The sequence below is a fragment of the Otolemur garnettii genome, unplaced genomic scaffold (assembly GCF_000181295.1).
Source record: "Otolemur garnettii isolate 467f Iridium unplaced genomic scaffold, OtoGar3 scaffold00007, whole genome shotgun sequence".
NCBI lineage: Eukaryota > Metazoa > Chordata > Mammalia > Primates > Galagidae > Otolemur > Otolemur garnettii.
Window position 1 is genome coordinate 4,093,770 of NW_003852402.1, and position 11,148 is coordinate 4,104,917.

The 11,148-nt window shown below is 52.6% G+C and overlaps 1 protein-coding gene and 1 non-coding gene across 2 annotated transcripts in view; both read left to right on the forward strand.

Moving 5' to 3' along the window:
- Positions 1 to 6: 6 nt before the first annotated feature.
- The window catches only part of KIAA0930 (KIAA0930 ortholog), a 39,676-nt gene continuing 28,534 nt past the window's right edge, over positions 7 to 11,148 (forward strand). Inside the window, exon 1 of the mRNA XM_012801270.2 lies at positions 7 to 122. Within this exon, the coding sequence (XP_012656724.1) occupies positions 59 to 122 (64 nt within the window). The 5' untranslated portion in view covers positions 7 to 58. The remainder of the gene's footprint in view (positions 123 to 11,148) is intronic.
- LOC111723084 lies at positions 6,035 to 6,141 on the forward strand. Its single transcript, XR_002771703.1, has one exon. It is a non-coding gene; the product is annotated as a U6 spliceosomal RNA (small nuclear RNA).

An 11,148-nucleotide genomic window follows, 5' to 3' on the forward strand; every position in this document is an offset into this window, starting at 1 on the left:
CGCCGCCTCCCCCGAGTCTGCGGGCGGCGCCGAGGCCGAGGAGCGCTCGCTGCAGCACATGCTGCGAGCCATAGCTGAGGAGCGTGGCCGCCTCTGCCTGCGGCGCGAGGTCTGCGGCCTCGGTGAGTGGGTCGGGCCGGGCCGGGGGAGAGGCCTGGGCTGGCTGGGCATGGAGCGTCGCGGGCTGTGCGCGCCTCCGCGCGTTCTTCTGTCGATAGTCGCGTGTTGCGGCCTCTGGGTGTACCTGTCTCTGCGTGTGTGTCTCTGTGCGGGTCTGTCTCTGTGTGTTCATATCGATGTGTGTCGCTGTCCTCCCTCCGTGTGTCTCTGTGTCCTGTCCTCCTCCATGCGCCCCCATGTCTCTGCATCTGGCTCTTTCCTGTGTCCCTGTATCCCCGTCTGTGCTTTGGGTCCCCGCACCCTTGTTTCCTTGTGTCTCTTTCTGTTTCCATGGTCATCGATGTCTTTCTCCAGCCGTCTGGGTGTCCGTTTCATCTCCCTCCTTCCTCTCCAAACCTCTGCAAGTCCTCTTCCTTCTCGAGGAAGCGCAGCTGCTGCAAGTGTGGGCGTGGGATTTGGGGAGACCCTTATCTAGCACGGCAGCGCCAGTCCCGCGTAGGCTTCAGGTGGACCTCCCCGGAGAGCGCTCTGGCCACTGTCCCCAGCTCATGCGGATGGTGGAGGATCCGGCTTCCTTCATGAAGCCTTTGTCTTTCCACACCCAGCCTTCCTTCTTACCGGTTAGCTCTAACCAGGGACCTGTTGGGCAGTGGCCCCCTGAACTCACCCACTTGGCAGAGAGAGCAGGACCTGCTGCCTCTGGGTATAATTCTGATCTAAGGAGGGCCTAAGTCCTATATCTGCTGGGTGGGGTGGGGGCTCTCTTATTGTTTGAAAGGGCCTGGGAGTGCAGGTGTGGGTGGGGTCTCCCAGCCTGGCTGAGTGTGAGGTAATTCATTACTGATGGATCCACTGGTTCTTAGCCTAGCAGGAGTCCTGTCTTTTGTAGTCTCTGGTTTGTCATTTTTTTCCCTGAAAAGACCCCTCCCTTCTCCATGCAGGGAATGACTTCATACCTCATTGTCCCCCCCACCCCCAATCCCATTCTCAGTTTGGGCTGGGGATTTCTGAGGGGCAACAGCATTGCTGAGTCCCTATGCAACCTTCCAGATTCTACCAGTGGCCTTCATTCACCATTGGGGAAACTGAGTCCTAAAGCTCAAAGGCGTCCACTCTAAGGTCACACAGTACAGGCCCCTCAGCAGGCCACACCCAGGAGGCTGGGGTGAGGAGAGGATACATTGGAATCCTCCTTTTCATAGGAGACAGGCTTAGCCCAAGACGCTTCTCACTTCTCAGTGAGCAGGTCCCAGCCCAGCTGGCCTGGGAATGGAGATTTCTTGCAGGAGGTGGCGGGGGTGGTGCTTATAAAGTGGGAGGGATGAGAACATAGGTGTCAAGATTTATTTTTGAGCAGCAATTGGAGAATGCTCATTAATACATTCAGCAACATTTATTGAGCACCTACTGTGTGCTGGCCTAGCAGGCCCACCTGTCACCTGGCACAGAATGAGCTGGGGTGGGTCTGCAGGACCATCTGCTATAGCCCCCTGTTTGCTCAGCAGCTCCAGGCAGGTTTTCCCTGCTCTCTGGTCCACCCAGACCTTCTGTGCTCTGATTGCCTTTACCTGTGAGCATCTTCTCTTCTGATAGGTAGTCCCTGTCCCTAAGGAGGCCTCAGGGCCATCCCCCAAGATCAGTGATGTTGGCACCCAGCTTTTACTGGGAACTCAGCATGTGCCAGATGCCCTGTCATTTACTCCTGACACAATATTGACTTTGCCAAGTAACCATATTATGTCCATAGCACCATGAGGAGCCTGGGGGTTAGAGAACCAGAAGCTTGCTCAGGGACAGCCAGGAATTGATGACTTCGGACGATTACCTTGTCTGCTCTCCTGGCCTCCTTTTCTCCCTCACACCCAAGGTCTCGCCTCTCACCCTTCTTCAGAACTCAGTCCTTGTGTGCTCTGAAGCTCTCCTCTTTTACAGGGCTGTTTTCTCTGCCTGGAAACTTGTCCATGCCCATTTGTCCCGTGAGCACCTGCAGGTCTTATTTAAGTCTCAGCTCCAAGGCTGCCACCCTGGGAACTCTTCCTATACCCAGCGGTACGCAGTCCTGTTCCACTGCCTGTGTTCTCTTCGTGCTGGGTATATTCTGTGGACACAGGACAGTTGTGGCTTTGTGTTAGACTGTGTGACTATCTCAGTTTGCAGTGAGCCCTTGAGGGTATTGCCTAGTCTGAGTCTTCTCAGGGCCTTCCATGGGGCATATTTTGTATATATGAGAACATATATGTCCAATAGCATTTAGCAAACAAATGGAGGAATTAATTTCTGGACTGGCCAATGAAGGTTGTAGGTGACCAAGGAGACTGGAATCTTAACTCCTCAGAGGGCCACATTGTTCATCTCTTTTAGTTTTCAGAGGAGAGATTTGATGTTCAGAGGGAAGTGAGCTCCTTAGGAACTTAGTGCCCAGAGCAGAGTTAGGACCCAATAGTTGGCTCAAGCACGCAGAACATTTGAACCCCGAACATGGCCTCAGAGCACTTGTACAGCCACTGAATCACTTACCTTCCCAACCCACGGGGTCAGGATGGTGTCTTTTCATCTCCACTTCATAGCTGTGACAACCTTTACATTATGGATGAATTTAAATATCTCAGATTTTTTGTTGTTGTTTAATTAAAGCTCAGGTTACTCAGAACTGTGTCATATCCTCTGAGATTGTTTTGAATGTGTCAGGGGAGCCTCAGGTAGAGACGCTTGACTTTGGACAAGCTACTGTCATCTCTGAATCAGTGTCTGCCAGTGGGAAGGGACAAAGCTTCTGGCCCTCCCCATGTAGGGATTCTGGCCCCACTTGTGTGATGAAAGGCACCTTGTGGATCCAAACCTGACTTTTGAGTCTCATCTGTGGTGGCCTCTGCAGGAGAAGCACCTTTAAGTACTTGCTCTGTGTTGGCTCTGATCCCTGCTTTGCAGGAGGGCACAGTTGATGGGGGAGAGGAGTCAGGCGCATAAGTGACTGTCAGCTGAAGTAACAACCCTGCTGGAAGCAGCCAGGGCTGTGGTCACCCCGCAAGCAGGGTTCTGGTGATGTACCCACAGGACACTGTTGTGGTTCCAGCTGGTTGAGGAGCCAAGCTGGCTCGCCATGGTAGCTGCTGTGGGGCTCCGGAATCTGAGCTGGGAAGAACCAGGTGGTTCAATGTCCAGGTGTATGAACATCTGGACCGAAAGTGGACGCAGTCTGCCACAGTCTGCCTTCTGCTGGGCTGTCAGTGTCAGCCCAAGTGTGCTATGCGGCCAGGCCCCTTTGTAATGAGCTCTGACATTCAGGTGGTGTGGCTGTGACTGCCCCAGGACCTGGTGTGTTTCCTGAGATGCGTCATGCTGAGGGTGGGGGACTGTATTGTGCCCTGGCTGAACATTTTTGAGCCATTCATGCCTGGGCATTTGGGGAGGCCTAGGGGATTCTTCTGTTTGGAACACTGCAGGGCAAAAGGAGTGTGTTATGTTCTCTTTCCTTTTATCCTTGAAGTAATCATGTGAGGGAACACAGGCTGGAAGGAAGTAACGTGTGCCCAGCTGCAAGGCTAGGAAGTAGCAGAATCTGTCTGAACCCATGCTCTTAACTGCTTCACTCTGTGCAGAGATGAAGCCCACCCAGGCCTGTCCTGAGGGTGGTGATGCTGCCTCACCAAGGTAGATTGAGCTGTGAGCACTGAGGCAGAGGGGCTGCAGAGAAGGGAGCCCCAGTGCCAGCCAGGGAGTGGGTGTCGACGTGTGGCCCTTTGGCAGAGCTGAGCTGGGTGGAGAGCAGAGGCTCAGCAGCTTGAAGTGGGGTGAGGGTGTCGATGCTGGAGGGGTGCTCCACTGAGAATTTGGTATTTCCCAGGTCCTGACCACAGGAGGCCTTACAGGTGTGACTTGTGAGATGTTCTGCACTGGAAGGCTGAGGGCTGACGCCTCTGCCCTGCTCCACACTGTGGTGTTTCCTTTAGCCTTGTTCCCCTGTTGCTGGGTTCTGTCATTACCCCACTTTGCATGGGAGGAGATTTCAGAGAGGAAAGACTCACCCAAGTTCACAGAGCTGGGAGGTGCTAAGTGGGATTCCAGCTGTATCTGCCAGATGCAGATGCAAATAGCCGTGGAGAGGATCCTGGTATAGGCTGGAGGAATGAGGGGGCCTGTTTTCCAGGGGGCCTGGCCTCTGTGCTGAGCCCTTTCTGTGCGCCAGGCCACCAGCATCTCCCATGGATCAGGAAGAGTGCTGCTCACCTGTGGCTGGCTCCCTGCCATTTCACTAGGCCAAGGGTAGCTGGAATAGCTGGACGTGAGTGGCAGGGACCGGGGTGGAGGATTTTAGTGGGAGACATGGCTGGAAAGGAAGAGGCCTCAATGTTCTCAATCTGTAAAATAGGAACAATAAACAGGGAATTGGGGATTGTATAAGGAAGTGACAGGTTGGAAATGAGATGTAGCAGGTGCAGGCTGAGCACAGGCTGCCACACAGAGTGCTCTTACTGTCCAGGGAAGAAAACGTATGACCCAGTGCTCGCACACAGAATCACAGTTGTGGCCAGGTGAGGTGGCTCACGCCTGTAATTCCAGAAACCTGGGAGGGTGAGGCAGGTGGATTGCTTGAGCTCAGGAGTTTGAGACCAGCCTGAGCAAGAGGGAGACCCCATCTCCACTAAAAATAGCAAAATAAGAGGCCAGGTGCGGTGGCTCATGCCTATAATCCTAGCACCCTGAAAGGCCCAGGGAGGTGGATTGCCTGAGCTCATGAGTTCAAGCCCAGCTTGAGTCAGTGCGAGACCTCGGTCTCTAAAAACAAAAAATAGCCAGGCGTTGTGAGACTCTGTCTATAAATAAATAAATAAGTAAAGCAAAATAAGCCAGGCATCATGGCAGGCACCTATAGTTCCTGCTATTCGGGAGGCTGAGGCAAGAGGATCACTTGAGCCCTGGAGTTTGAGGTTGCTGTGAACTATGGCATTGTCCTGAAATTCAGGCTGCTTTGCAGTCACTAGGGACTGTCTCCCTTGACTCTCAGGGCCCCTGGTGTCCCTCCAACCCAAAGGCAGGCAGAGCTGGTTGTGGCCAGCATGACAGGGAGGAAGTGTGGCTGTTTGGAGTGGTAGGAGGGCCTCTTTCAGTTCCTAAGCCTATTTTAAGATCTGTGGATGTGAGTGGTGGGAACCTGGTGGGGGATTTTAGTGGGAGACATGGCTGGAAAGGAAGAGGTCTCAATGTTCCCACTTCTACCCGTTCCTAGGGCCAGAGCAGCCCAGGAGACTCTCTCCCAAGGCAGGGACTCTGTGTCCTTTTAGGGGAACCAGAGGATGCTGGACTGCACACCTTAAAGAGGCTGAGGGCCTCTGTTGCCGGGATATCTCTGCAGCAGCCATATTGGCACCACTGACCAGGGTGTGGACTGTGCTGTCCCGCTTTGCAGCCTGGGGCCGGCCATTCCCCCTCTGCTTTCAGCCTTCTGCAGAGGGACTTCTGCCACTCCAGCTCTGCTTGCTGTCCTCAGGTCTCGTTGCCTCCCTCTTGGAAACAGGAAGGCTTGTGAATGTCAGCCAAGCCAGGAGGCCACTGAGGAGGAGCTCAGAACAGGAACCTTGTAAAAGAAAACCCTCAAAATCCCAGGACACATGTTTTTCCAATAAAAAAGGTGTTATATGCGCATCATAGAAACTGGGAAATAGAAGAGAGGAAGAAATTATTCCCAGTTCTAGTTACTCAGAGGCACACTATTGACATACAGAGCCTTTTAGAAGAATCCTTGATATTCTGTGTAGAAGATTTAAAAAATCATGTCTCATCATTGAAAATTCCTAAAACATTTTTCATGTTGTTTGTACTGCAAACAGTATTTAAATGGCTGTGCAGTAGTTAAGTGGATATGCCATACTTAATAGGTCTTACTGGAAATTTAGCTTGATCAAGTTTTCATGTGGTGCTCGCTTCGGCAGCACATATACTAAAATTGGAACGATACAGAGAAGATTAGCATGGCCCCTGCGCAAGGATGACACGCAAATTCGTGAAGCGTTCCATATTTAAAAAAAAAAAAAAGTTTTCATGTTGTAAATAACTTGCAGCAAGCTCTTTATTATTTAGTTTTCTGTATTTTGATTATTTCTTTAGGCTGGCTACCATGGAAGGCCATTTCTTTTTTTTTTTTGAGACAGAGTCTCACTTTATCACCTTCAGTAGAGAGCTGTGGCGTCACAGCTCACAGCAACCTCAGACTATTGGGCTTAAGCGATTCTCTTGCCTCAGTCTCCTAAGCAGCTAGGACTCCAGGCGCCTGCCACAATGCCTGGCTATATATTTTTGTTGTTGTTGCAGTTGTCATTGTTGTTCTAGCAGCCCCAGGCTGGTTTGAACCACTAGCCCCGTTGTATGTGGCCAGTGCTCTACTCACTGAGCTATAACCGCTGCCCACAGTCCATCTCTTAACTGCTTGAAATGGAGTCAATTGTGAAAAGTCCTGTTGACAAGCAGACTCACTGCTCAGGCAGGTCAGTGCCATCTGTGCTTGGGTACAGGGACAACAGAAATAAAGAAAAAAAGACAAGTGGGAAGATTCACACACCTACCCCAGCACCACGAAGTGGAACAAGAACCATGTTGTCCACCAGCCTTCACATTTGGGGTTGTGTGTCCTCCCCCATCTGCAGGTCCATCCTGGGGTCTGCAGTGGTCTGCATTGGCAGGTGCTGACACAGGCCTGCCAGCGACTGCTCCGCTGCCAGGGAGGTGGGGGGCTAGGATTCAGGACTCCTCCTGACCTGGGCAGGGGGAGCTGGCCTTTATGCAGCAGGTGCCGATCAGCAGTGGCTGAGCTCCAGGAGTCCTTTGTCCTTGCAGCAAACCCCAGAGAATCGGCTGAGCCAGACTTGCTGTGCTGCGTGGGGTGCAGGGATGAGGTCATCTTCATCCAGAGGCTGCGACAAGAAGGCTGTGTATCCAGGAGCCTTCCCTGAAGTCCAGTGAGGCCAGCTGACTCCCAGGGATAGTTGGAGCCAGAACAGCCGCCATTCCTTTTCCTGAGGGCCCAGCATTGTTTCAGCAGCATTTCATTCCATAGCAACCCTGTGAAGAAGGGGGTCTCTCGGCAGAGGGAGACACTAAGACTCAGAGAGGTTAAGGTGCTTGTTTGGGGACCCCTAGCAGCAGTGGATTTGGACCTAATTCTCCCAGGCTCAAGCTGTCCTGGCATGCAGACATGCCCATTTCTCCAAGGAGAGGCATGTGATGCCCTTTCTGAGTAGCCTGTCTAGCGTGTGAGGAAGAACCCAGTTCCCTGGCTTTCACAGTGAGGGATGTCTTACAAGAAGCGAGGGTAAAGGAGGCTTTGAAAGTGGATTTGAGCATGGGAAGGTGTTCTGAAGAGGAAGTGCCTAGCAGAGGGGGGCTGACCAGGGCCTGAGCCGTTGGGGTTGGGGAGCTAGTGAAAGAGGCCCGCATGTGGGATGGGCTGTGTGGGGTTGGTCTGGCCTCCAAGGGGAGCAGGCTAGATGGCAGTGAAGGCAGAAGAGCTGAAGGGCCTACAAGGTGCCCATGAGCCCTCGACTTGTGTGGCGAGTCGTGGGCCTTGTATCAGGACACAAGGGAGGTTCTTCCTCCATGGCCTGAATGTAGAGCCTGCGGTGGGCTGGGTGTTGGGCCCAGGGGTCAGCAGTCTCAGACTTACAGTTGGGCAATAGACCCAGATGTGTGCTTGGTGTCCAGCTCAGAGCCTGGGTAGTGAGTCGTGGGTGAAGAAGTGAGTGAGGGATGGACTTGCATGGGGAAAGGTCCTCTCTCTGGGCTTTAGCATCTCCACAGAGGCGGTGGCCTGGCTGGAGTCAGTGGGCCCTGAGCATCTTTTCACAGTGCCTGGGTTTCGAGGGTCTGTGACTTGATAAGCACCCTGGGTCAGAGGCAGGAAGAAGTGGAATAATGGCTGGGCTGTGTCCAGGGCCGGGGAGCTGGGGTTGCTGATGCACGGCTCCTGTCTGGGTTGGGGCATTCCTTGTGGGTGTCAGGCTGAGGAACCACTCAGGAGAATGAAGGGCAGCTAGTCTTGCAGGAGGTTATCTTCTGTTGAAGCAAACCAGTGAGTCAGGAGTCTGAGTGAGGCCCAGGGGTAAGGAGCTGGTAGGCAATGGGAATTTGAATTTGGAGCTACTGTTGCAGCTTGATGACTGTGCATAGGGCAGGTCAGAACTGTCTGGAAACAGTCCGTAGTCTGAGGTGGCAGGTGCAGTCACAGGATGGTTGTGTGGCTTTGCAGGAATTGCTGCTTTATGGGAATGGCGGTCTGGTGGGTTGTTCTTTTGGAGGGGCCCACCCTGTGAAAGGGACCTCGAGGTCAGGGTTTATTCCTCACTGTATCCCTGGACCCCATGCAGTGCCTGGCACAGTGCAGGCCTGCATTATGAACCGGGTAACCTGGACTTAATGGCCTCAGTTTCCTCAGCTGGAAAATGGATTGTCAGGATATCCTTGGGGGATTGGGAAAGCACTTGGAGGACTTGCAACATTGTGCAAGTTTAAGAAGGGATATGACTAAGTTCTTGTTGACAGCGACTTTGTGGTGAGTGCAGAAGGCACTCTGCTATTCTCTGAACATACCAAGTGTATGTCATGCCGTGAACTTGCTTGTTCACTCGCTGGCTCCCTGTTATGGACGCTGCCCTGTGCTGGGCCCCAGGATGCCCTGCCATAGGCACCTTGACTTGGTGGGGCAGGGCAAGCTCAAACAGGTAGTTAGGAACCAGTGTGACAAGAGGTTAAGTGGCTGTGACCTTGGAGCTGAGAGCATGGCTCTGTAGGCAGGTGTGGGCTGTGGTCTGGCCCTGCCAAGTACTAGCAGGGTGACTTCGGTTGAGGGACTCAGGCCTGGAGCCTCAATTTCCTCATTTTTGCTTCACAGGATGTTCATGAAGATCAGATGTGGTGCAGCAGCTCAAAGTGGCACTCCTGGGAAGGGCTCAGGTGCTTGTTACAGGTAGCATGTGGGCATCGTACAGGGCCCCAGTAAGGGAAGGCCTGCATGGGGTGGGTTGAGGACGGAAGACTGACAGCCATGACAGCTGAGCAAACTTGGACAAAACTCGTGGTGGGAACAAGCTGGGGTACCATGATTGAGGCAGAAAGGTGCTGGAGAGGGAGCATGGGCTGCCAAGGGGGTGTGGGCGTTTGGTCAGGGAACTAAAGCTGAGGCTGGAGTGTCAGGGCTACGCGGCAGGCTTCAGGGGTCTGTCTGGAGAGACTGGCTCACGGGATGAAGGAGCCTGAACTCTGAACGAGACACAGGTTTCCCACTCACAACTCCCCTAGGCTGGAGTAGAGACCTGCCAAACCCATGGAATCACTCACATGGGGACCTGCTGACCAGTGCTTCTCCCTCCAAGGACCTCCCTGCACTGTCCTTTGTCTTTTTTGCCCCAAGGGAGGGTCTGGAGTGGCTCTGAGAGGCCAAGCTTGATGAAAGGCCTATTGAGGGGCCATAGAAGCCTATTCATCCTGCTGGGTTCAGAAGCTTCCAGAGGGCCCAGGGCCACCTTGGACTCTCCCCAAAGAGGCCAGTTGACCCCCCATCTCTGGGCAATGGCCAGGGCCAATCAGAGTCTGCTGCTGAGCCAAGCACGCTCTTGGGTAGCCTCTCTTGAGAGCCCCTCTCAAGCCCAGGCCTCCTCCTGGGCACTCTCTCATAGTGGAGGGACACCTTCTCAACTCTCCCTGCCAAGCTCTTCAGGGGTCTCCAGCCCTCTGAGGACACACACAGAACCCCCAGCTCTGGTTCTCGCTGTGTCCTTGCTCTTTCCCCTGGGGCCTTTCCTGTTCTGGCCTCACTAGTGTGTTCTAGTCAGGGCAGAGTACAGAGCTCCCTCCAGTTATTTACTGGAGCTCCACGATTCTGCTCCTACCACTGAGCCCTGAACCTGCTGACAGCACGCAAGGGCTGCTTACTCTGGACCAAATGAATGGTGGGTGGATGGGGCCCAGCACCCTCTCGAACCAGCTATATGGGCCGGCAGCCTCTCCCTGGGCAGTGCCCCCATTTGCACAATGAAACCTGCTTCATGGAGTTGTTAGGAGGTCAAGAATGTAAAGGTTCAGCACGGTGCCTGGCACCCAGAAAGCCTTGCGTACGTGGTATTTATAAACACACTGCAGGATATTTGAAAAATGAGAAGAAGTTGTCCTTGTGCCACTCTGGCCACTAACCATTATGACATTAGTGTACTTCCAGTCTTTCTTCCTAGGCTTTTTTTTTTTTTTTTTTGGAGATAGAGTCTCACTATGTCGCCCTTGGTAGAGTGCCTTGGCGTCACAATTCACAGCAACCTCAAACTCTTGGGCTTAAGCGAGTCTCTTGCCTCAGCCTCCCAAGCAGCTGGGACTACAGGTGCCCGCCACAACCCCTGGCTGTTTTTTTGTTGTAGTTGTCATTGTTGTTTAGCTGGCCTGAGCCAGTTTTGAACCCTCTTGCCACTGTGCTGCAGCTGCCGAGCCTCTAGGCATTTTATTTTAAAAAGACAGTTTCCTTCACTTAAGTATTTAGATGTTCAAAAGAAGATAGACAAATGCCAAGAAACATGAAAAAATGCTCAGTGTTACTAATCACCAGGGAAATGCAAACTAAAACAGTACTGAGGTATCATCTTACCCCAGTTAGAATGGCTTTTATTAAAAGCAATAAGCTGCCAGTGTGGACGAGAGAGAAAGGACGCTTATACACTAGCAGTTGGTGGGGCTGCAAATTGGTGGAACCTCTATGGACAATAGTATGGAGATTCCTCAAAGAATTAGAAGCAGACCTACCAATCCCACTATTAGGTATTTTCCCAAAGGAAAAAAAAGGGTTTTCACTAAAAAGACACCTGCACTCAAATTTTATTGCAGTGCAACTCATAATTGGGAAGATGTGGAATCATATCAAAAAACAAAAAATAAAAATAAAAAGTGAAAAAGGCTTGGCGCCTGTGGCTGAAATGGCTAAGGCGCCAGCCACATACACCTAAGGTGGCGGGTTTGAATCCAGCCCGGACCCGCCAAACAACAGTAATGGCTGCA